Source organism: Hyposmocoma kahamanoa, unplaced genomic scaffold (genome assembly GCF_003589595.1).
Source record: "Hyposmocoma kahamanoa isolate Upper Pololo Valley unplaced genomic scaffold, ASM358959v1 101, whole genome shotgun sequence".
Classification (NCBI taxonomy): Eukaryota; Metazoa; Arthropoda; class Insecta; order Lepidoptera; family Cosmopterigidae; genus Hyposmocoma; species Hyposmocoma kahamanoa.
The window spans coordinates 207880-234815 of record NW_020653333.1 but is presented as its reverse complement, the minus strand read 5'-3'; the positions used below and the strand labels follow the sequence as shown (position 1 = coordinate 234815).

At 36.2% G+C, this 26936-nt stretch overlaps 1 protein-coding gene across 2 annotated transcripts in view; it reads left to right on the top strand.

The window, feature by feature from the left end:
• The window catches only part of LOC113231019 (transmembrane protein 68), a 56337-nt gene that overhangs the window by 21876 nt on the left and 7525 nt on the right, over positions 1-26936 (top strand). For both annotated transcript variants that reach the window (XM_026465171.1, XM_026465163.1), the window contains exons 2-6: positions 19808-19946; positions 21268-21362; positions 22339-22503; positions 23729-23922; positions 24765-24968. In XM_026465171.1, the coding sequence (XP_026320956.1) occupies positions 19808-19946; positions 21268-21362; positions 22339-22503; positions 23729-23922; positions 24765-24968 (797 nt within the window). The remainder of the gene's footprint in view (positions 1-19807; positions 19947-21267; positions 21363-22338; positions 22504-23728; positions 23923-24764; positions 24969-26936) is intronic.

Below are 26936 nucleotides of genomic sequence, written 5' to 3'. Positions count from 1 at the left end.
TACATTATATGGCAGTGCCCTTTATACATTGCACGTATTAAAAAAAAAATTATTTACTTTCTTCTGTCCGCCCCTCTTTGTCATAGGGATGATCGATATTAAAAAAACATCGATGATGACATCGATGTCATAATCGAAAGCTCAACATCGATGTTCGATATTTATCGAAAACCGAACATCGATGTTGGATCCATCGATAATTTTTACATTAATAATTGACAAAGAAATAAAACACAATGTATAAGTTCGAAATTTATTAAGCAACAGATCAAATTATTACATATCCCAATATTTTTTATTAATTGACTGAAGGAAAAGTAATTTTGATAAAGAAGAACCTTTTAATCGGTTTCTTTGTTGATAAAGAGTAGAACCAGCTTTTGAAAACAGTCTTTCGGATGGCGTTGATGTCGCGATAGTACTTAAATATTTTACCGCTATTTTTTTAATTTCGGGTAAGTGGAACCGATGACATTATTCCAAACTTGGAGAGGATCTTGTTCAAGATCAGACACTGGATTTTTCAAAAAGTAACTCAACTCTGAAGGCATTTCGTGATCACTAGAAAAAGGCGTAGAGTTTTTGTCATTTACAAGTATATAATGTTCGCTCCACAAATTAAATTCTTCTGTTGTATCTGGCGAACAACTAATAACTTGTTCAATTTCTTCTGTTTCCGTCGTAGTATTTAGTAATTCTTTGACACATTTAATTGCTTTCGAACATGCTATGGGATCTTGAAAATGAATATTTTTAAATCTTGGGTCTAGCAATGTAGATACAGCAAGTATTTGAACATGTTCAGAGGGTAACAAGCGTTTACTGATTTCAGATATTATGCTCTGCTTAAGATCTTGACCCAAAGAACTGTTTGTTTTGATGTTATTCATTTTCAAGTTTAGCATTCGTATTATGGGAATTACTTTGCTGCTAGTAACATAGTCTTCTCCACATATTTCTTTAGTACCAACTTCTATAGGGCGTAAAATTTCAAAGATTTCAGTTAACTCTTCAATACGTTTTGCAGTTATCATTGGAGGAGCACTTGTATGGCAATTAACAATTTGGTGAGGTGAGGCCGTAAGTTAACAGCGATGATCGATTCCGTTAACATCGATGTTGCGATATTTTTCGTATGGTAACATCGATATTAAAACATCGATGTTTTTGCTTTCAATATCGATGATCATCGAACATCGATGTTCATCGAGCATCCCTACTTTGTCATAACTAATGCATTTGCATTTCGTATCTTTCGAGATTTTGGCGCCTAAAGTTTTTTTTTCGATACGCTGGGCTACAGCTCGAATTGAAATTTTTCCCGTACTAATAAGGTTCATTTTGCTTCGGTCGAGCGGCAGGGATACTGGCTTTATTTCAGAATTTATTTTTTTACAATCGTAATTAAAGCCATTTGAAAAATGTATATCGTATAATATACGTGTTCTATTTAGTTTAGTTGATATAAAAAAATATCATTGGTAAAGTACCTGTTGAGTACAGCGTTTCCTTGTAAAATTTCAAGGTTAGTTTGTGTTTTTTTGTATAGTGAAATTTTTAGGAATCCTGTTTTCACACCGTATACTAATCAGGTTATATCCTCGATTTTACTATATATTTTTTCCAAAGAGATTGATTCAACAATTTCACTGTTATGCGGAAACAACCAAAGCGATTTGAGGTTATATAGACCCTTAACAATAAAACTGAAACTAAGTAAGATATTAAAAAACCGAACCGATGAGATGTTAATGACTCAATTTCGCTCAAAATGTCGTTTACGTTAGTTATGATAAGGATTTATAGATAACTTTGCTCTCATTCAACACAAACGTGTATTGTATTGGATAACGCGTAAAGTCCCTAACACGTATTGGACCAGCTTGGCAGACTATCCTAAACCCTCTGCTTAGAGGAGATCCGTGCCCATATGGAATAATGATGTACCATATTATCTGTATGAAAATCATACTACGAAATTACAATCATTGAAACACAAGTACTAATACAGTACTTGAGATGATAATAAGTTAAAGCGTGAAACACACTGAAAGCCGGTGCGGGTCGGGTGCATGTCGGGTCGGGAGCGCGACGGGTATAATTCCGACCCGAACTACGCCCGTCCAGCCCGTGGTTTGTTGTCGTCCATATAAATACACGGAATTATACCCGTGGCGCTCCCGACTCGACACGCGCCCAACCCGCACCCGTTTTCAGTGTGTTTGTCTGCGTAGAATACTTCGAGTAGCCTACTGTACTATACTAATTATTCATAGTTTTATTGGTTTTTAATACAAAATTTCATCCCCTATTTCGCCACTTTCAAGATACATTTTTGTAACAAAAAGTACCAAAACTCGTCAAAGTTGACCATGACCATGGGACCTGTAAAGGGCCCGAAACGTCGGTTAATTTGAAAAAACAAATATACGCGATTTAAATCCGGATAAATAGTTTCATTTCCTATCGTCAAAATTGGTTCAGCGTTTTAGGCGTGAAAACGTAACAGACAGAGTTACAGAGAGAATTACTTTCGCATTTATAATATTTTGGATTAAATAAAAATAATATGATAAAAATAGTAGTTTGGATTTGTTATTAATATTCTTGTAGGAAGGTAATGGCAATGACGTCATTGTATGCCTCTACAAAATTTGATGTTGCTGGTATCTAAAAGTCACCATCCGAAAGCTAACAACTCGTGGAGATCGAAACCAATTTATAATGAACTCAAACACGATCTGTGGGGTTAGCATGACAGGGCGCGAGGTGCGTGAGAGCCACATAAAACTGCATGATATTGTTATTCTCTATACGATAATCTTAATACTGTGTACTAAAAAAAACTGACCTCAAAAGTTCGTGGAATTACATCTATATTCGTAGCAGTAGAGCTCCTTGTGAAAGAGTTCGTCCAGGTTAGTGCCACCTTACCTATTTCTGCCGCCAAGCAGTAATGTCAGCATTAGGTACTGTGTTCCGGTTTAGAAGGGTAAAAGTGCTGGTGAAATTACAGGCACATGGGACTTGTCAACTTATGTCTCAGAGCGACGGGCGCAGTGATAGTGCCCCTCAGAACTTTGCAATTTAAAGCTCTGAGTGACACTAACTGTTATAGACAGGCTTATATTTTTTATAAGGTTTTATATATTTGTGTAACTTACCATTAGGCGCACGACTTGTTCGTCCCGTTACTTGATGTTATTAAAAAAATATATTTGCCAAGTTTTATTGAAATCGGTTACAGGAAAGTGCGCGAATCCGGATTCACCCCTAGTTTGCCACCCTTAAAGGGGAATATTTTCTTCAAATTTAAACGGGACCGTTACTGAGGTACCCTCTTTCCAACAAATAAAAGAATCATCAAAAACGGCTCACAAAAGTTATCGCGTAAAATACATAAAAAAAAACATACAGTCGACTTGAGAACCTTCTCCTTTGTCAACATGTCATACGCCTAGTGGTACAGCGATACGCCTATCCGCTGCAGTGCAGTGCCACTCAGAGTTTTAAATCGCAAAGATAGTAGGGGTAGTTGTGGGCTTGGTGGTAAGCGACACCCCTATCTATAACAATTGCAGTAGCACTCAGAGCTTTAAATCGAAAATATCTGAGGGTCACTATCACTGCGTCCGTAACCCTGATAGATATACTTGACAATTCCCATGTGCCCACAGTTTCACTAGCACCCTAAAAGCGCGTTTGCGCACCGCATCCGATTCCCCTTCAAAATGGAAACGCTATAAAGCTCACATTACTGCAGAGCGAGCAGAAATAGATATGTTGGCAGTACTTCCCTGGATGAATTCTACTGCTACTAAAAGATGTCATTGGCTCGTACGTTTTACTAGTAATAGTAATAGGATTTGACCGGTTCTGACTTAATCATGGTACTACACTATAACTAGTCTATCATTGAATTTTTCTAGAACAAAAATGTGATCATTATTTTAAATATAAAAATAGTGTACATTTCTGAAATTGAACCCTGACATTGAAATTGCCCTAAATGTTACGACAAAGGACGATAAGCAATGATAAACAAACTCTAGTTCATGTTATTTATCATTTCTCTTATCGGACATTGAATGAAGATTGTGTAATTTCGACTTTTCCTTCTCATCGCGTGGTTCCAAGAGTGTTAATAAATGATAACGCTACCCTGATATTTTTTTTCATGCAGGGGAACTAGATTACTTAGTACCAACGTTAAAGTAGAAAGTTAGGAGTCTCTCTTGTAAAAGAGTGATGGAGATGTGTGGTGTGGTTGTCAGGCACGTTATTATTATAAGAAACACTTTACACGTAACAAAAATTTGAAAACTTTGCAATCCTCGTTGTCAATCCGTCAACCGGCCAGTCATATCAAGCTGGTATTAATAAAGGTGACAACACTGTATTATCAGATCTATCTACAAGTGGATAATCAGTCATATTGAATATTCGTTACTTTTTTATCCTTGTTCAGCGTTTTTGCCATCTTTTCTGCTCACATGAGGTGTTTAAAGCGCCGGTGTTTGAATATCTGCGTTTAGTGACGAATAAAATTCGTACGAGTTAACAAAACGCGCGTCAAAGGCTGTTGACAGATGGATTGCACGTCTGCGTTAGTGCGTGCAGTCGTGATCAACAGCATGCAATCGAGATTTCAATTGTAAGCGTCAGGTGCAGTCGATGTGAATTATAGTCCGAGCATCAAAAGCAGATATTGACATTCTTAACCCATGTAGCGTCCAAGTGCAATCAATACCCTGACGCCCTCTAGTAGGCACGCGATCAAAAGGGAATGCTTACAATTATATTTTCCCTATCTTATTTAAGAGCCAGACTCTGGTCGGTGTAGCCTTGTCCATTCCTCAAGGTTCATGGCCAGTTTTTTTACCTCTATAGCAGTTCACTTTGATCTTCTTTGTTATTTGTTCACTGTACGCCACTCTTGGTCTTCCTCTCTTTTTCTTCTTTCCTTTCTCTATTGCATTTATAAAACTTCTCCCCAACCCTTTCCAAAACTTCCTTATTTGATATCTTTTCAATCCATTTTTTTTTCCATTTGCCTCGCGAATGCGATAATGGAAAAATTATTTTTCCCGGTGATCGGAAATTCGTGTGCAAATGGTACAATTATAAATGATTTTGGGAAACAATAGACCTTTTAATTCGGCGCCCCCTAAGGCCCTGCGCCCATGCGTGCAGCACACCGTGCACCGTAGACAAAGCCGGCAGTAATGGACATGAATCAAATACCTAGTACTAAACTTCTAAGCTAGACGTGCGGCGCTAACTGCTTCCCGTCAGTGTTTTTTTTATACTACTAAGTGACGGGAAGAACAAATCGTGTGCCTGGTGGTAATCGACACGCCTAACAGTTGCAGTGCGACTCGGAGCTTAAAATCACAAAGATCCGAGGGACACTGTCACTGCGCCCGAAACTTTGAGACATAAGTTGACAAGTCCCATGTGCCTGTAATTTCACTAGCACCCTTACCCTTCAAAACCGGAACGCAGTAATGTTCACATTACTGCTTGCCAGCAGATATAGGTAAGGAGGCAGTACTTCCCGGGACGAACTCTTTCACAACGAGCTCTACTGCTACTACTACAGTGTACTACTTCACGCATGCAGTCCGTCTAGTAGCAGCCTAAAGCTTAATGTAATCCGAAAATGCCCATGGTCTTAAAAAATAAATAATTGTGAGCAATATACATGTTGAAAACGTTACGTATTGTATACGAGACCTTATTTGTACAGTCAAGAGCACGTCAAGCTTGACACTTTGTACTTTGGACCATTCTTATAGTAAGCGTCATAGAGTTGGATTTAAATATTCCTCTCCTAATGTACTTGTATCGCGGGTTCCACGGACACCCATATGGACAACCACAAATTACACCCTAACTCTCGAGAGAAATAAATATAAGCCATACAAATATTTCTCCCGGCCCGAGAATCGAACCTGGGACCTCTTCTGCGTGGTTTGCGTGGCGTGGGTGGTAACCGTTCGGCCACGGAGGCAGTTAATAAATTACCAAGGTCGTTAGGAAGTGAGAAAAGCGACATAATATTTATAAAAAAAGTAAAGAGACTGCTAATAGAAAAATATTATTATTCTGTTTCAGAATTTATACAGGATAATGATTTAAAAATTAAAAGATTAATTTATTATTATAAGTATGTCCTCCTCGCCAGTTTGCTGTGCCCTATCCAGGGTCTACAATGATCTGTTAAGTATTAAACCTACCACCCTGTAAAACATTGTAGAAGATGCAATAAAGCATTGATTGATTGATGGACTTTTTTGTTTACTGCCGATTTTAACCGTGTCACAGCTTAAGAGTTCACTTGAGACTATTTCAGAGTTAATAATTTAATAATAATCTCTTAATAATATTGACAAAATTACATCAACTAATCAAGTTTAAATAAGTTATATAACAGATAACGTGTATATAACTTTTTCATTTCTTAATTTCCACTTAGTCCGATAACTAAGCGATAAGAAGACGATAAGAAAACGAAAATGAGTATAACACTTATCGGTTTTAGTTAGGCGTGAACTGGGCCTGTGAAAACATTTTGGTCATTTTGAATGTCAACCGCCTTATCTGCTAAAGCTTAGGTATCGAGTTTAACCAGTGATAACGTTAACAACGCTTTAGAAGGTTCAATCTGAACCGAATTGAGACTTTAAGACTAACTTTTTGATCACTCATGCTTTTACCTGATAACAGCGAAGCCAAGTCGTAGGTTAAACTGTAAAAATAATTTAAAATCACACCATTCAGTCAGTTTTTGATCTGTTACGGCACTATACTCCGTTACCATTTATTTAACTTTTCACAGTTCGAATTCTAATCAATTAGTGGTGTCCTAATGCGTTTCCGATTCGATTTTTTTATAACAATCGATTTTATTTATGAAGAAGTTTAAGTCGTGAGCGGATTAAAAAAAAGATATTGTCTGATTGGGGTCGTGATCTTGCGTTGGACAATTTGTGTACTCAAGAGTTAATAATTAATGTTACTGAGGATTCAAGTGACGATTCTCGTACATATGGAGAAGAATCCGACGATTCATTATCATATGTTGAGTGTGTGCGTTATAAAAAAATAAAATAAACGATAACAATTTATTATAATTATTTATAATTTATTTAATTTCATTATAATTTATTAGACAGGTACAGGGTCAAGAGCACGTCAAGCTTGACACTTAAGACTGAAATCCAACTCTATGCCGCTTACGATAAGAACGGTCCAAAGTACAAAGTGTCAAGCTTGATGTGTTCTTGGCTGTACCCAAATTTATCAACATGAATAAATTTCGATAAATAATCCATTGGCTCGATAAATATCGGAGCTAATAGGCACATCGCTTCAATAAAATTAAAAAATAAAAGAGTCCAGGAAGTACTGTATTTTTTTTCTATAATTGTATTTCAATAATTACGGAAGTTCAGAGACATGCATATGTCAAGATAAATAAATAGTTGGACAGAGTATAATAACGCGAATTAATCCTCCTCCATCCATCCCATAGTGAAACAAAATAAAGCACACGGGCTGAGATTCTAGATCCTAGAGTTAAAGGTGCTGGTGAAATTACAGGCAATTATCAACTTATATATATATACAACTAGTACAAGTGGCCGTGCCTCTAATCTTTGCGATTTCAAGCTTCGAGAGGTTTCTTGCAACTGTTATGGATAAGCTTGTTGCTTACGCTAGACGCACGACTTGTTCGTGCCGTCACTTAGTATTATAAAAAAAATACAAAGTTCTTGATATTTAAAAAAATTACTATCTTTCGACCTAGAAACATGTGTTTTTATTATCACTTTAATACGTAATTTAACGAAAATTCTCAAGTCAAGGGTACTGACCTCTCTATCTTACTCATAACGCTCATTTCTTTATCGTAATTTATTATTATTGATTTATATTACTTTTCCGTTCGTTTTTAATTGTATATTTTCAAAAATCCTTTTTTTTTATAAAGTTATAAAATTATGGAAACCACTTTGTTAATAGTCTCGAAAGTCTCGTTTTTCTCGGGCTTATGGGGACTAAAAGCTCAAATATGAATACCTATAAACAAAATGTGAAATGTTGAACCGAAAATACTTTGTTCTGTTCAATTTTTAGAATTAGATAGATAAATAGATGACACACAAGAACAAAAGCTGTGCATAAACAACTTGAAATTAATATAGGCAAATGCAGCCTTATCGTTGTCTAGCCTAGCGATATCTTTCAGACAACCTTTGAGGTAGATGAAAGCTAATCAGAGCGGGAGACTTAATGTGCCAATGTATACAGTGTGTCCCAAAATTCAACGATAAGCGGGCGCTGGAGGGTGGACCGGCGCATAACTACTTGAGGAAAAATAAGAAAAAAAATGTATCTCATTTTTTTTTCAATTACGATAAAAAAATTTTTTTTTGGCTTGGCTTATTGGACTGGATTTAAGTGATCTGCAAACTAAATTGACCTGGCATCACTTTGGACTGTGAATTGGAGGAATTTCTAAATTGTATCGACTACGCACACGTGCCATTGAAATTCCAAGAAATTGCAACACATAACCTTTTTTCGGCACATAGTAAAAGTGATTATTATGAACAAGAACAATAATCAAGAATTTTAATCTTTCTTAGAAATGGTACCAATATTTTTGGCGCCTAGTCTTATTAAAGTATTATACCATTTTGGAATCTTGGTTAGTTGCGTCAATTTTTTAAAAAACTTGCTGCAGTGGTGTCCATACTTTTTTTTTACAAAACGATGAGTGAAAGTCGACTGAAGGTAAAAATATTTAAAAATTTTAAGGAAAAAAAATATTTTGATGGATTTTTGTGTAAAACTGCAAGCATTCTAGGGTTTTTAAGAGTTGTGGTAGACAGCAGTACTACTTAGGTGGCCGTTAAAATTAAAACATCAGAAATATCTGAAAAAATGTGGTCGTGGTGATTCAAAATATTATTAAGGGAGTAAATTTTTGAAAAATAACAATTTTTTTATCGTAATTGAAAAAAAAAAAGAGATAGATTTTTTTTCTTATTTTTCCTCAAGTAGTTATGCGCAGGTCCACCCTCCAGCGCCCGCTTATCGTTGAATTTTGGGACACGCTGTATATAAAATGAACTCTATCAATTAAAACTTACGTTATATTTATTTTAGTAGCAGTAGAGCTCCTTGTGAAAGAGTTCGTCCGGGAATGTACTACCACCTTGCCTATTTCTGCCGCCAAGCTGTAATGTTAGCAGTGCTGTGTTCCAGTTTTGAAGGGTAAGGGTGTTGGTGCAATTACAGGCACATGAGACGCGTCAACTTATGTCTCAGGGTGTCCGGCTCAGTGGCATTGCTTCCAAGATCTTTGCACTTTAAAGCTTTAAATGGCACTGTGGGCAGACGTGTAGCTTAGCACCAAGAGCACGACTTGTTCGTCCAGTCACTTGATATTACAAAAAAAAATAATTAAATAACGATACGATTAGAACTTTTTCTTCAGACAACAATTTACACTAAAGGGTATGGAACGTGACAAATGACATTTATATTATCTCTAGATAGTTCTAGAGATAAAATTTACAAATTTAACTACCATCGACTACTTCCGAATTGCCTGAGTAAGAACTAAAAAGAAAGATAAAAAAAAGTTGAAAATCCATTCTATAAAGTTGACGAATAATTTGACCTTGCTCATTATTTAAAAACATTTAATATACCTATCTATTAATTTAATTATTATCTATGCAATTTATTTCTTAAAAATACTATTGACTCACAATTGAAGCATTGGGAGCAAAAGTGTTCGGCACCCTAAGCCTGTTTTGATGTTATTGCATCAAAACATATAAAACACTATCTAGTATCTTGTTCAAAAAAATCTCATATCGATGTCCCTTCTAGATGGCGTAATTTTCATTCATTTAGAAGGTGGAGCTTTGTGGCATAGATTATAGCGTTTGAATTTCGTTCACACTTTACCACCTACAGTTAAAAACTTATTTTAATGAAAAGAAGTCTGAAACGAGCGACTTCATCCTCAACATGGAGCATCTAGGAGGTTATTGAGACCTGCTGAAGATGACAATGTCGATTCATTGCAATCCAGCGAATTTAATGATTGATTAAAAAAACATTTGAATTCTTTTCCATGTAACTTTTAAATGAGACCGATTCTCAATTTATTTCCTTAAAAACCAATAATAAAACGAACGCCCATTAATTTACGGGTTTTGTGCATCAAAGGCGGAAAACACAAGGAAAAAAAAAATATTTTCAAATGTTTCTAATTGCTTTAAAATAATAATAACACCTGAATCTTTTAGCTAAATCATAGGACAAATAAATAATAAAGTATATAAGAGTCATATTATAAATATTAAAAAGACATATGACATTAAAAGTTTTGTTTAAATTTTCTCGAATCACACTTTTACGTGATACGCCCTTGTTACACCCAATGCTAAAATTTCCTTCTGTCTAATGCTAAAAAAACGAAGTATAGTTACGCTTGAATATTGCTTAAACAATAGAATTACCTCATCAACCATTAACTAACATCGATAATTAAAATATTTAATTGAAAAAAATAATAAAAAGGATCCGGCTCTAAACGATAAGCAAATTGTTACTTATCACGTTATTACTTATTGTTTTGTTATATTTGTTAAGTGAACTTAACTGGGTTGAAGGACTTATTGCTTGCTTAAACTAAATTTAAACTAATGTCAACATGATGTTATATTACGTTATTGCTATGTACTCGTATCTGTTTAGTAAAGGCGGTTACACACACGCAGCGATTTTTAGCAGCGATGCAAACGCGATGCAGTAGCGATGCAGTCGCTAATCGTCTACCTTTGCACACGCGCGCGAATGCATCGATACAAACGCGCGATTGTATCGCTACACTTGGGATTCATAGGCGATTGTGTCGATGCAATTGCACGTTTGTATTGATGCAGTCGCGGGTTTGTATCGACGCAGTCGCGCGTTTGCACCGTCTATAAATAGCAAGTGTAGTGATGCAATCGCGCGTTTCACGAACGCGCGTTCGCATCGCGCGTGCTAAAAGTCACCGTGTTTAACTATATATTTGATACCGTTATGAACCTGCAGCACTAAGTATTATGGAATTAATTTTATTATTATATATTATCGCTGACTTTATAGGTTTTTATAATGTTCTACTACTGGCCACGGGTGTCCTCTAAGACGAAGGTTTAAGAGGGAGCAGAGGAAGAATTCCCAATCTTCGATTTGATTTTAGAGGGATATATCCCATTTAAAGTTAAAAATAAAATATTGTATCAGTAACTACACTATATATACAAGCATAGACATTAATCAGAAACATAAAACAATAAAGTTTCCTCGATAGATAAAAATCACGAAATGACCTCTAATTTCACATTTTTTCGATTTATCCTCGAAATGCTACAGGTTATTAGGACATAAATTAGATAATTAATTATATTTATGCATGATCAACAATTGTCACTACGGATTTTTTTAAATCCCTTTAGTTTTGTTGTTATTCTGCTAAAACCAATTTGGTACTTTTAATGCGCAAAATTCAACATCTCCTGTCGCATGTCACGCGAACTTCAGGCATATATTTGTTTCAGTTCAGTTTCACAAATTTGGGCGGAACCAACGTCAAAACTTTTTTGGCATGAGAGCTTAAACCGACTCTCCCGAAAGACGAATTCGTAAACTTTCTACAAAAAAAAAGAATTACTAGAAATAATTTTGTATGACAATCTATGATTATACCTTTATGTTATAACTAAAAGGTATGCCTTAGGTCTACAAATTGTATTTTAAGCTTTAATTGCTTTAAAAATTAAAAAAGTGATTAGCGTCAAAAAAACAGAGTTACTTTTTTTGACGCTAAACCTTTTTTAGTTTACTTGTTTATCTTTTTTGGTTACGAGGCTTTTTTTAGCCGACGATGTTAAGTTTAAACATTAATCTAACCGAAGATCTTGTTTACTGTAAAATGTTTACTTCATAGGTAATTTTATATGACTATTATGACAAAGTATTGTGTATATGTATGGATTTCTGCGTAATGTGGATTATTCCATTTATTGAAAGCCAAAATTTTCCTGCTAAATGGGCCCCTTGTAGGTTGGAGTGGACCCCTGGGGGTCGGTATAGATGTACCACTTTGAGAATCCTCGGTTTAGTTAGACCATAATTCGCCACGCTGGCTCGTTGCGAGTTGGAGATTTCATATACATTTACACAAATGTACGGAGTTCAGAAATTCAAGTATACATGGATTGAAATCGTAGACCACTGGGCTACCATCGCTCTGTACCGTACCGCATAGTTACAAGGTATAACGAGCGCAAAAAAATTGTGATATTAAGGATACAATACGGCAATTTCATAATTTGACCCGTAATACTAATAAAAACAGTTTAATTATCAATATTTGACAAATTATGATGTAGGTACCATCACAGAAAAACTATTGCATCATCATATCCGGAACCTTAATTGCAGACATTACGTTTTCCTTCATAATAGTGAAGGAAAATCATCATAAAAATGACACATAGATTTACACCATAATTAATTGAAAAAAGAAACACAAATGAAGTCTCATACGTCTCAATTTAATTTATTATTACTACAGAAAAATAACGAACATTCTTGAAGTAGACCGTGTGTTTAATTTTTTTCTTTTAATTTGTAGGTATTTCCATCCTACATGCTTATTTTCCCTTTACTTTTTTTTAAATAAATGGCACTAGAATACTTTGTGCTGCCAACAAGACAGTTTTTTTCTTATTTCTCCTGTCTTTTTTATCAGTCTTGGCTTTTCGCGGTAAGCGTTTTAGCCACTTACAAAGTGTTTTGACTAACTTGTTTTATTCAGTATTAAGTAGTATATAGTACGTTTGAATATGAAATGCCACTACTTCCGTTATGCCGCTAGATGGCGTTGACTGATATTTTTATTTTATTACTAATAGTTTCCTAAATTGCGTTGTTACAATAATAACCCTTTGGCCTACTTACATGAATGCGTGATTTTGTGACGTCAGTTCTTGTACGTGAATAAATGTAATAATAATTATATCGTTTGTATTCGTTAACGATTTGTTCATTGTGTAGATTAGATTTTTAGATAATGCTTTTTTCCATTACGCAGAAGTGTTTGCGTGTTATTCACTGCACACGCGCGAAACATGGAGATTGAATTGATTTCAATTTACTTTTTTTACAACATAAGTTAAAAGCGAAAATCAAAATATTTATATGCTAATCATTATTATGTAGGTAATTTAGGACACAGAAATGGAAATAAATATTTAGACAGAGATTTTAAAAAAAAGTACAAACGGCAGCACATCAAGCTACACATTGACGAATCGCGTTCCGTTGCAGAGGAACCGATTTTCGAAGAAAAGTGTATAGTTTGATGTGCAGTTGACTGTACAAATTTGGATATTAAGTATATGGAAGTGTTGTTAAGTACGGGCGTCACCACACTTATTAACATGAAAAATCTTTATATCCTTGCAATAAGTGTGAAAAGAAGCAGCGCGTCGCTTCCGCTCGGAACACACAACGCCTTTTTAAATTGTATCATGTCCGTATCCTTATTTACAGACATTTCTTCGGGGTGATAAGTAAGATTCCACATCAGCCTATCTACTGCTCAACATACAATACAATGTTACTCAAATAATCTTTGCAACCAAATCGGTGATTTGGTACACATCTGTCATATTCCAGTTTCGTCAGAAATAGTTTTTTTCATGATTTCAGTTCAGGTTCGTCAAGAATGACGAATGTGGACAACAAATAACGACATTTTCGTCAAATTCCGCTTTCGTCATATGGATTTAGTACACATCCGTCAGATTCCTCTTTCGTTAGATCATTTCTTTTACAAATTTTTTAAACATAGGTACTATATAGTACAAAAAAGGTACTAAATTTTGATGCAATTTTGTCAGGATTCGTTAAGATACACCCGCTATTCTGACTCTCAAAAAAAAGAACTGACAAATTATGAGAAAAGCGGAATTTCACGAAAGTGTTCATAAAAAAAACTATTTATGACGAAAGCGGAATCTGACGGACAAGGAATCACGATAATTACTGTTTCGTCACCAGTAACAAATTTCTGACCTATACGCATTGACTTACAATTATTATAAAGTCAATGCCTATACGGAATAAAGAAACGATCTGACGAAAGAGGTATCTGACGGATGTGCACTAAATCAAATCGGTACATCCAAATTCATTTGTCATCTCATATTTGTCAATCCGGGTCAAGTAACTTGATTTTACAACGACGCATGTGTCGGAAGTTTGCGTCGTTACCAAAAATGATCGGAAACTTCAATAAAATTGCAATTAAGATCCAATTAGAACAAAAAAATCCCAATCAGATGTATTTTGCTCCAAAATTAAGCTAAACTATTAGTGATAGTGCATAGTGGCGGCAAACAAAATAACCTCAACTAACCTTTCAGTGAATTCTCGATTTTTCTATCGACGTAAAATTATAGAAAGTGAAGCTATGCTTCGTTGTCATATTTTCCTTTACACTATGAAATATAAGTTTTGTTTCTCGGTTCTAATTATAAAAAACTTTATTTCCCTGCAAAAACTAACCTTTTGTGGTCAGGACAAAGAAAAGTTGAAATTTGTGTACCATTAAAAAAACGTAATAATTTTAGGGTTTGTCTTTATTGAGTGGCAAAAAAGGAACATAATATTTCAAATCAATCTATCATCATCTATAATCAATTTATGACAAAAAGTCCAAAAAGCCTAGAAATGTGTAGATTTGCGAGATTATATAAATATAACTTTTGTTTTTATAATACCAAGTGACGGGAAGAACAAGTGCCTCTTCTGTAAAACGGCACGCCTGACCAGAAGAGTTACAGTGCCACTCAGAGTTTTAAATTGCAAAGATCTGAGGGGCACCACCACTGCGCCCGTCACTGTGATTTCTCCAGCACCCTTACCCTTCAAAACTGGAACACAGTAATGCTGACATTACTGCTTGGCGGCAGAAATAAGTAAGATGGCAGTACTGCCCTGGACGAACTCTTTCACAAGGAGCTCTCCTGCTACTAAAACTATGTAATTAGGCAGTTATGTAAATACCACTGTGACAGACAAAAGCAAAATTTCTGAGGTATAGCTACTCTTTTCTACATAGGCACTTTCTGGTCAATAAAACAGAAAAAAAAGTCAAACAGAACCTTTTTGAAAATGCATTGATTCAGAAGACCGACAAAACATATTCCTTATTACCGTATTTTTAAAATCTGTTTAGACTTTTCTAATTTTAATAGATCCATCTTGGCAGTCATTAAAAAAATTTAATACGTCCATGTCTTTGAAGTAATACTATTTTTGGCTAATCTCTCAATCAGGTTACATAAAGAAATAGTAAATTTGTCATAATGTACCAAAAACAAACAATATTTGTTGCAATTATAAATACAAAGGTCGAACCATCTAGTATATAACCTGAAATAAAGACGACATAAGGGTCATCCATACCTCGCAACTTGTCAGACAAATGGGCCTTATATCACTTTTAAATATCAACTCTCGTTTGCGCTGAAATCACAAATTAGAAAACTGAAATAATACAGCGCCAACAACTGACATGTGTGTGTATGTCTCTGTATATTCCAAAAATATTCTGTATTTATTGTAATAAAGATAATATCTCTCACAATGGGGGCTGTTCCATTCGGTGGTGTGGGCAAATCAGCAAAACATCTAATTTCTAAAGAAACGGAATCAGATTTCATCGGTAATTGAATATGTAATTTTGCAATTTTCGTCCAATATAGCAAAGCTCAAGTTGACGACACCCGTCAATTGTTTCGAATTCGGGCTGGCCAATAGAAACGCAGTTGTCACAGTAATGATTTGGCAAAATAGTTATCAAACAAATTAAATGACATTTCGTCTCCAATTATGGTTATATACTCGATGTCGAATACTCTATGTAGTATACCGCAATAACAAACGTCTTGCCCCTTTGCATTATTATTTATTTATTAAGAACATCAACTTAAAAAGGTAACAAATAATTAAGAAACTCAAATCGTAATGTGTACTTGTACTTAAACTAAAAAAATATTCTTGTTAAAACTGTAACTACAAAAATCTGCCATTTTTTTGCACTTACTGCCGCTGTACAAAACTGCTGTGTTTTGTAAAAATGACTACTTTACTTTTCGGCAGAATATCCTTATGATACGTTCAACAAAATACAGACGAATGAAATAAAATGTCTCTATTTTATATTTTTCAAATGCATACAGTTCAAAATACAAACACTTATCGTTGCAGGATGCACCATATCAACCAAGAGTCTAATGAACTGTCAATTGAATTAAAAAAAAAAGATGTTTTTATTGTGTTCATGGTTGTTGAATACATGCGGTGGGCGAGTGTGGGCGGGTGGCATCCGGGTGAGGATGGTCATGTCTGGCGGTCGTCTGGGAGCGTAGGTCATGGGGATTGGAACCGATAAGTACTCTAGTTTGTTATTATTATCTATGGGTGAGTTGTAACAAAGTCGGTTTGAACACATGTTAGTTTACTCGTCAGTATATAGCAAAAAAGTAGTTAACAGTTTTTAGTCGCAATGGAGCTCTTCGTGAAAGAATTCGTCCAGCGAAGTACTGCCACCTTACCTATTTCTGCCGCCAAGCAGTAATGTGGCTATTAATGCGTTCCGATTTTGAAGGGTAAGGGTGGTGGTGAAATTACAGGCACATGGGACTTGTCAAGTTATGTCTCAGAGTGATAGGTGCAGCGGCAGTGCCCTTCAAATCTTTGCGATTTAAAGCTCTGAGTGGTCCTGCAACTATGGACAGGCGTGTAGCTGCAAAGCAAAGCAAAGAGAATTTAAGCACTACGTTTAGTGTAGCTTACCACCTGGCTTGACATGACTTGTTCGTCCCGTCACTTGATATTATAAAAAAAATGTATATTGTTTATAACAATATATTCGACCAAGATATAAGGAACTGTGCTGAGTGAGAGGGACAATTCTTCTACATTTTCTCTGTTATGAAAATAATACAGAATCATCAGATGGCAAATGTACAGAAAATATCTTTGAAATCTATTTTATAAAAAATATGTCAATTTGAAAGGTTTTGAAATCTCTATCAGTGTACATTTCATTTCTATCGATTATTTATAAAAAAAAACGTAATAGTTATAATAAAGGTTATTTTAAACTGAAATTAAGTCTGTCGTCAACTTCATTTTCCGTGAATTGTGTTAAAAATGTGTTTAAGCTTCTTCGTCGATAGATGTCATTTTTTTTATTATGGCTTTGCCTAGGGCATTTAGCCAATGTCATAGTTCGGGAAACAAGGACTCATGAAATACAGAACGGACCGGAATTTAATGTTGATTTTATTGAATATCGTGATAAACTGACATTCGCCAGTGGCCGCTATTATGGAAAAATAAAATAAAATAATTTCATGATGTTGTTACTACCATGATATTAATTGATTTTTTTGTGAAATTACTCGATCGAATGAAAGATCGAACACGAGGAAAAGTTCCTTCGATTTGACAGGGCTCGAACTTGCGTCCATGTAGCAAAGTATGGCCATCACTCTACCAACTGAACAAGTCAGCAGACTTTTGTATTCGGTTTTTTTTCGGCTTTTATGTCAACGTTCTACCTTATATGATTCGTTTATATTTCTATACGCCTTCACATGAGACATCCAAACCTCTACAGCCTTCGACCACTCGCTATAGGTGACATGAAATAAACAAACTAGTTGATATGGTATCAAACGGCTTCAGTACCACGACAGTAAAGTTGTCGCCACACGTATGAACTTGTAATAGGTGCCTGCCAATTAAAACAAACCATTCATATGAATGTGGTATAATGGCACTTGGATTTCATACGTTATGCTAAACTAGCCCCTACATATGTTATTATGCGGACATTCAAAAATACATTTTTATCTCGTTAGTTTATAATATAGGTAGCCTGTTATTCACTCTGTGTTTTGATTTGTTTCACGTGTATTGCATCATTTACCTAAAAACTTTTATCTCTTTACCTATGTAAATATATTATTTCCTTGATTACATACATATTCATTCAGATAGCCAAACACGAGCGATATTTATAAAATAACTGTTACCAATACGAACCATGACATTCACATCCGGGAGCGAGGTCGCTACGCTGTCTACGCGGCGTCTGCGCAGGCGCCGGCACCACCGAAACCAGCACACCACACACGCATCGTACGCGGCCGCGTTTCTTGTTTATCTATTTGTTTGTTAACCTGGCCCGCGTTAACGACCTAAACAATTCAGATCAGATATCAAAATATATAGTTTACTCAATAATTTTTTTCTCTTATAAGAATGTAGAGCAGGGTTTCTTAACTTTTTCTAGTCATGGACCCCTTTCAAAATTTCAAAGAGCACTCGAAAAGATGGAGAAAAACTTCTTGCGGTGCACAGATAAACCTACGCAGGTTTTTGTTGTGTCGCCCAGGTTTAGATTAATAAGTTTTCTTGTTATAATTTATTTAATAATAACTATAATAAGAAAGGCTCGCGGGTTGCATTGACTCGTGTCTCGCTTGCTCATAATGAATGAAGGGAAGTGCTGGTGAAATTACAGGGACTTGTCAACTTATGTCTCAGGGTGACGGGCGCAGTGACAGTGTCACTGTGTCAGATGTTTGCGATTTAAACTTCTGAGTGGCACTTGTATTACTCTACTCTTTTGTGGCACTGCAACTGTTATGGACAGGCGTTTGTTGCTGACTATCAGGCGCACGAGTTGTTCGTCCCGTCACTTGAAATTATTAAAACAAATGGATAGCCGTCAAGGGCGCGAAAATTCGAAAAGGTCACTTGCACTGCACCTATTTACTCACAACACATTGCATACCAATTTTTATATCAATGCAACATGTTTGGTAGGCTCGTCATGGACCTCCGGCGCTCATTAGACGGACCCCTTAGGGGTCCATGTACCACTGGTTAAGAAACCCTGATGTAGTTATATTATATTTATTTTTTCAAGAGCAATTTTATTTCCTAGAAATCATCTACAGGTATGGTAACATCTGCAAAATGACACCTTCTCAGCAGGCTTAGCATGAGCCCGAAGACAAAAGTTATCTCTTCTTGGAAATGTCAATTTTCTCTCGAAGACAAAAGTTATCTCTTCTTGGAACTGTCATCGAAGAAGAGATAACTTTTGTCTTCAGGCTCATGCTAAGCCTGCAGGAGGGAGGCTTAAAGATTCTACGATCGAAATTTATGTGTGGAGGCGGGCGTTTAAATGAAAAGTACTTAAAAAATAAGCACGCTTTTCAATTTAAGCGTAAGCGTTGGTCAGTTCTAAACTCAACAATTGTATTTTTTACAACGTGCTTATGTTTCAAGTACCGCTATCTATGTTTCCTAAACGAATTAATTCGTCAATGTGAATAATGATTTTATAAATAAAAATAAAACTCGTGTTTTACAAATAAACTCACTTATTTTAAAACCTTTCGCTGTCAACACAACGTTGTAAGCTTTTTTTAACATAAAAGTCTAAGCGGACGTTTTTCTAAACGATTTTGTAAGCTTCAAATAAAAAATCGTGAAAAGCGTTTAGAAAAGCACGCTTTTTTAAAAAAGCACAACCATTTAACGTTTACAAAAATAAGCAGTATTTCCCATCTCTATCACATAAATTATGTGTATGGTGTTAAAAAAACATTGAAATAATCCTTTTTTTCTTTGTTCACAGTGGAATACGTAGACACAGAATACAGTCTATGGCTAACATGGTTCCTGATGCCAGTGATCGTGACATTCCTACTGCCAGCGCTTATCTTCATACTTATCTACATCAGCGCCATCATCTTCCATCTCTACAGGCTCTATCGGTAACAGTTTTTTTTCTATAGGTAGCATATTTTAGCTCTGTCGGTAAGTACTAGGGATTCGAAAATTTCAATAATTTCGACTATTTTTTTATTGGCATTTTCGAGACTCGAGACTGATGTTTTCAATCCCGGGCCTATCGAGACTTTTAGCACTTTTATTTTATGATACTAAGTGATGGAAAGAACAAGTCGTGTGCGTTATGGTAAACGACACGCCTGTCAACAGTTGCAGTGCCACTCAGAGCTTTAAATCGCAAAGATCTGAGGGGCACTACCACTGCGCCCGTCACCCCGAAACCAGCACCTTTACCCTTCAAAACCGGAACACAGTAATACTGAGATTACGGCTTGGCGGCAGAAATAGGTAAGGTGGCAGTACTACCCTGGACGAAGCAGTAGCAAAGTCATTCAAAAAATTATCAAAGGTAATCTTTACAATGTACTGTTAATGCAATATCAAAATGCCAGTTCAAACTTGGACCTAAGATAATATTAATTTTGTAACGTTATCTCGTTAGAGTTTCACTTAATTTATTATGTTGATTTAATATATTAAGTCAAAACAATAATTTAAATGCATGAATCACGCGTGATCATAGATTTCTTTATAAATCAAGCAATATTTTTCTTTTGTACATAAGGCATATTCTATTACAGACTTTTTCGCTATATTTATTTATTACGTTGAGGCGAAAAATGGTATCGTGGTTGTGTAGACTATGAATCGCGTGAGATTTAGGAGAAGTAAAGCTCCTTGTTAAAGAGTTCGTCCAGGGAAGTACTGCCTACATACCGTCGTCATAGCGTCCGCACGGCGGTGACGTAACGCCAGCGCGTTGTATATCTGACGTTCGGCACTATTCAGGGGGTCCAATCGATCAAATAAAAAAACAATGTCAAGTATCAAGTCTCATTCGCATCATGCTTCTTTTAATTTGGTCGAGTGTTATCTTATGTATATCACAGTAATTGTTTCTGATGAAAGTCGGAGACAATGTGAGTAGACCCCCAATAGTCGCTCACTAACGCCGCGCTGGTGTTGTGCCGCGGACGTTCTGTCGCCGACACGGCAAAACACTGACGCTCGAAAGGGGCTAGTTTGGATGTTCCCGGCTGTTTTCAAATTCTATTTCGGTATTAATTAAGTTTCAGTTTTGAAATTATATTTAAAACGGGGTAAATACTAAAACATGCTTCCCAGACAAATTTTTCGAAATGGCGCTTTCGCCCTTTCTGTAAAACACCGTCGGTATATCCTTCATACCATCTGCGTATTTTCAAGTTAATTATAACGTTATTGTAAATTAATGTTATTTTGCAGACTGCGAGTTGTAAATGGGGTGCAGGCAGACTGGCGGCAAGCAGCTCGACTGGCCGTCTGCGCTCTATGGGACGCACATGGGTGGCTATGGCATGGTATGGACATAGTTCTGAACACGACGGTCCCGGGTTGACTGACCTAAAGAGTGATTATGAAGCGTAAAATCGTTTTAAAATACCTGGAGAAAAGAACTAGTGATAAACATGTATTAAATTATACTGACATCATACTGACGCCGTTGGTTGTAAGGATGCATGTGACATTTAAAAACAAAAGGTTATGTATGTAATAAGTAGTACAATAATAACCAAATAGGGCAACTTTTCTTGTACCTATAGGTTGTAAATATAATTTGAAAAAAAAAAAACAAAGTATTTATCAGAAAGTGTTTTCGAGCTATATTGAAATAACCTTTGTTGAAATGCAATATACATATTGATATTTTTGTACCAGCATTGGTATCTCGATTATGGGAGTAGGTATGCATAGGAAATGAAATTATTTTTCCGGATTTAAATCGCGTATACAGACCACAAGTCACGGTGGACCATAGGACTGTACACGGCCCGAAACGTTGGTTTGTTTGAAAAAACATACGTATACGCGATTTAAATCCTGAAAAGTAGCTTCATTTCCTATGTGTAACAATCGCGAAAACCTAAGATCTCGATACAGGAGTATGGTTACGAAGTAGGAATGAAAAGCGAGTTTACTATACATGTGTAATAATTTATTTATAAATCATTAATATTATAAATTTGACACAGAAAAACATTTTCGCCGATTATGATTTGTAACTTTAATAAAGGCTTTATTATTGTTATTTAAAATTAAATACATCCTCGTGCGAATTAATTTTTTTTTTAATTTTATCGGAAAACATGGACAAGGTGATGAAAATTCAACATCTTTCAATTAATGAGTATGTCAAAATTGTTTTCACAAAAAAAGACTTAATGGTTATATACAGGGGTGGTCCTTTTTTAAGGCGGTTAGAAAGAGTTTCTTTTTAATATAACAGTCGCGAAAACCTAAAAACTCGATATGATAGACTTATATTTCTTCCCACAGGTTATGAGATCCGAGGTCTGGAGAACATCCCAGAAGGTCCGTTTCTGATAATCTACTACCACGGCGCGCTCCCCATCGACATGTACTACTTCATCGCAAGGATGCTGCTATTCAAAAGAAAACACATACACACGGTCGCTGATCGTTTCATGTTTAAAATACCAGGTTAGGCCACTATTTTTCCAAATGCCACTGCACCTTTTATTTCTGCCGCCAAGTAGTAATATATTTTGATTTAAACTTTCACGATTTTCATGTACAATGTATAATGCACCAACGGATTTATATTACCTAAATAATGTACGACTAAATCGCGTACGTAACGCGTCATTATGTTTTGCACCACAGTCCATCGTCAGGATCGAATTTCAAAAATTTTCGCGTCCGATGGATGAGCTTTTTCGCAAAAAGTTCTATTGCTACTATAGTATAATCTGTGGAGATTGAAAAACTGTAGTAATAAATTCTAGTCCCCTCTATCTGAAACCTTAAATATTCTCTATAAATGCAAAAAAATCATAAATAATTTCACATGCAGCATCATAACAAAGATTTTTATATTAAATGTTTTTATTTATTAATAAAAGTCACAATTTCATGTAGAATTGTTAATATTAGTCACTGCATATATCAATCAATAAAAGAATATATTAAGTAAGTAGTTGTTAAATATTAAACTCAAATAAAATTCTATTTACGCAGTAGGTAACGGTTAATTTTGTAAATATTTTTGGTGGTATGGACGTTAAGTATTTAATAATAATACTGGTTAACGACCATTTGTTTCCCGACCCGAGAAAACAAACGGAAAGTTTAAAAGGCAAAGCGTACACTTAAGACTCTATATTATCTCAAATGGCTTTGCTTGTTTCCGAATGTAGTGAGTGTTGAAACAATGACTGTGGAATAAATATATAGTAAAATTGAGGATATACTCTAAATAGTCCGCTATTTCAATTTTGACAATTTTACAAGATGAAGAAAAAACTTGTTTGTGTCATTTACATAACATCTGGTTAATTTAAATAAAAATACGTAGCTTTTAGATATTTTTCTTACACGCGTTATTAAAAAAACAATGGAATTTCTTGCAACGCTGCGGAGTATGAAGTAGTATAAAATGGTATTAAAAAGTGAAATCTTTAGAAAATTGGGATAGTACTGTCAATATACATTTTTTTTATGATATCAACTGAACGAAATAGAACATGTATACTATGCGATATACATTTTATAAATGGCTTTAAATTTGTTTGTATAAAAATAAATGATATTAAATGAAATTCGACCTAAGCAAAATGACCCATATTAGTACGGGAAACGTTTGAATTCGAGCTAAGGTAGTATCGGCTCTTAATTACGTAATTTAAACTATTTATTTTGTATCCAGGCTGGGCAACCCTACTCGAAGGCCTCTGCGTGATACCGGGCACAGTTGCAACCTGCGCAGGAGTGCTTCGGGCAGGCAATGCACTGGCGATCTCGCCGGGTGGAGTGTATGAGGCGCAATTTGGCGACCATACGTATTCTTTGAACTGGAAGTCTAGGGTAGGATTCGCCAGAGTTGCGCAGGAAGCTAAAGTGGTGTGTATTCCTTGCTTTTTATTATTTTTAAAACCAATTATAGAGATAATCAATTTCTGTTGGATATAGCAAAGAACAATGGCGAACTTCCATACACATTTTTCAATTATGCACCACCTGTTAATTGGGTGGGAAAAAAAGGGTTCTGAATACCCAACTCGCCGGTTGTTTGGTAGATAATGCCTAATGGTACTAAGTCCGCCATTAATTGCCTCAGTGGCCGAACGGTTACCACGCTGGTCTGCCACACAGAGAACCCAGTTTCGATTCTCGGGCCGGGAGAAATATTTGTATGGTTTACATTTATTTCTCTCGTGAGTTTAGGTGTCTTATTTTATTTGTGTGTTTTTTTTTGTTTTTAATTTTTTTTATTTTAAACTGCCTCCGTGGCCGAGCGGTTACCATGCCGGACTGCCACGCAGAGGCCCCAGGTTCGATTCCCGGGCCGAGAGAAATATTTGTATGGCCTACATTTATTTCTCTCGTGAGTTTGGGTGTAATTTGTGGTTGTCTATGTGTGTGTCCATGGCACCCGCCACACAGGGTTTCCCTAGTGCGGGGCTATGTTGAGTGTGTGCGTTAGTGTGTGCGTTAATATTCTTTTTATTTTGTTTTGCTTGTCTAAGTGTTATATATTTTTTTGTATCTATGTGTTGTGGCGTTGCAATAAATGTCTATTATATTCTATTCTAATTTGTAGTTGTCTATGTGTGTGTCCATGGCACCCGCGGTACAGGCTTTCCCTAGTGCGGAGCTATGGATGTGTGCGTTATTATTATTATTTGTTCCAATTTGTATGCAATAAAGTTTAAATAAATAAAACTTTATTATTATATTTGTAGCCTATAATCCCGATGTTCACGCAAAACGTGCGTGAGGCGTTCCGCACCGTGGGTTGGCTGCGCGGCGTGTGGTTGCGCGTGTACGCAGCCACTCGTATCCCGCTAGCGCCCGTCTATGGGGGCTTCCCAGTCAAGCTGATCACGCATCTCGGACCTGCCATCCCGTACGACCCTAATTTGTCGCCCGAGCAGTTGCAGCAAAAGGTATACTTTCCGCCCTATTGTTCATAAATACATGTATGTTTGTTGTTATATTGTTTCCACGAAAAACAAAGACATGTAACAAACGTATAGAAAAATTCGTAGGCGCCATTTAAATCACCCAGACTCAGAAACTGCTTTCAAATATTCGTTTCCTAAATTGGTCCTAAAGGGAATCCAACCGCGGAAGTCTCACCGAGCGCCCACAACGGCAACCGATGTGCAAGGCAAGGCGTATGTTTATCACCAGAGGCGATAGAAAGGCGTTTGCGTCGATGCAGTCGCGCGCTTGCATCGCTGCTTAAAATCGCGCTCGCATAGGCGATTGCCTATAAATGGCAAGTGTAGCGATGCAATTGCGCGCGCACCACGAATGCACGTTTACGCGCTGGAAGTCGCCGTGTACCGCCGAATACCTTTGATATAAACTGTAACGCATTTTTGATAATAAACTACAGTCAACACAATCAACATGCAATCATGTTTGACCCGAACGTAAATGTGGATGACTTTTTAGAACAACGGACTACCTCCGAGCAGACTTATCTCAGAGCAGACTATTCAGAACTCTTCGATATTTTAACCGAATCGTTCGATTGGATATCGTTTTCGAATCGAAGGGCGCTTTCGGAGCTATTCAGAACATTTTTGTTAAACGGTCGATTCGGATTCGGATACAATATCGTTATCCAAATGAAAAATGTAAATCCTTTTATATACATTATTAAGACTTTAAAGGCCTAAAACATTGGAATGCATTAGTCTTGAACAAAATCCATATTTTATTTAAAATAATAAGAGATTTCCATATTACATTCTTGCTTTGTAATATAACCTCAGTACAGAGTACTAAAAAACCGACCTCACAAGTCATTCATCCCCTAGTTTACCACCCTTAGAGGTCAAATATTGTCTTCAAATTTAAATGGGATGGGGGCGGAGTTATCGCGTAACATACATACAAACAACAGAAACAACAAAAAACAGTCGACTTGAGAACCTCCTCCTTTTTTTGTAGTCGGTTAACAATAGTACGTTTGGTAGCTTTCATTCGATAACTGTTCTGAAAAACGTTTGTAGCCTTTGCCGGTTGAGACGTAGTTCGAGTAGTCGTACGGGTGTGACGTCATTTCAGTTCGTTTTCGATTACGACCGTTTGACGTTGGATTCGAGTGTTGTGAATAAAAATGAAAAGAAAACGTACGACATCAAATCGAATCGGTCGACAACTGAGTTATCGTAAGGTTCTGAATCGATCCCCTGCCTCGCGAATCTGACGAATTTTGTCACATGGTTATATCTACCATTAATAAATGGAAGACGGCCTCGTGGGACGGCCTGATGGTTTACATTGTGGGCGCTGCATGCGGAGATCCCGGGTTCAATTCCCGGTGGGACCAATTTGGGTAATGAACTTTTCTAAATTGGTTCTGGTCTGGGTGTTCTAGGAAGTGCCCCAGAATTCCATTGTTCTGGGACTCATTGTAGAGGGAATTTTCTAGCTTAACACCAGCAATTTTGTGTGGTTGTCTGGCAGACAACCAATGGAAAGCTTTGAATTGACTGCCTCCGTGGCCGAACGGCTGCCATTTAGAACTGCCATGCAGAAATCCCGGGTTCGATTCCCAGACCGGGAGTAATATTTGTATGGCCCACAATTATTTATCTCGATGAGTTTGAATGTGATTTGTGGTTATCTACGTATGTGTCTCCATGGCACCCGCGATACAGGATTTCAATAGTGCGGGGCCATGAATGTGTGCGTTATCATATTATTATTATAATTTTGCACGAGCTGATTACCGGTACGTAATAAGTAAAAAAGTAGCTGTTTTCGTATACGCCGCCATTCTTGATAAGCAGCGATGTAATAAGGTTTTTATGCTGGCCAATTATGGTTTAAAGACTCCTGTCTTCATTTTGTCAAAAAGTTAATAGAACTTTAAGTCCAGTCTTTACATGTTCCTTTAC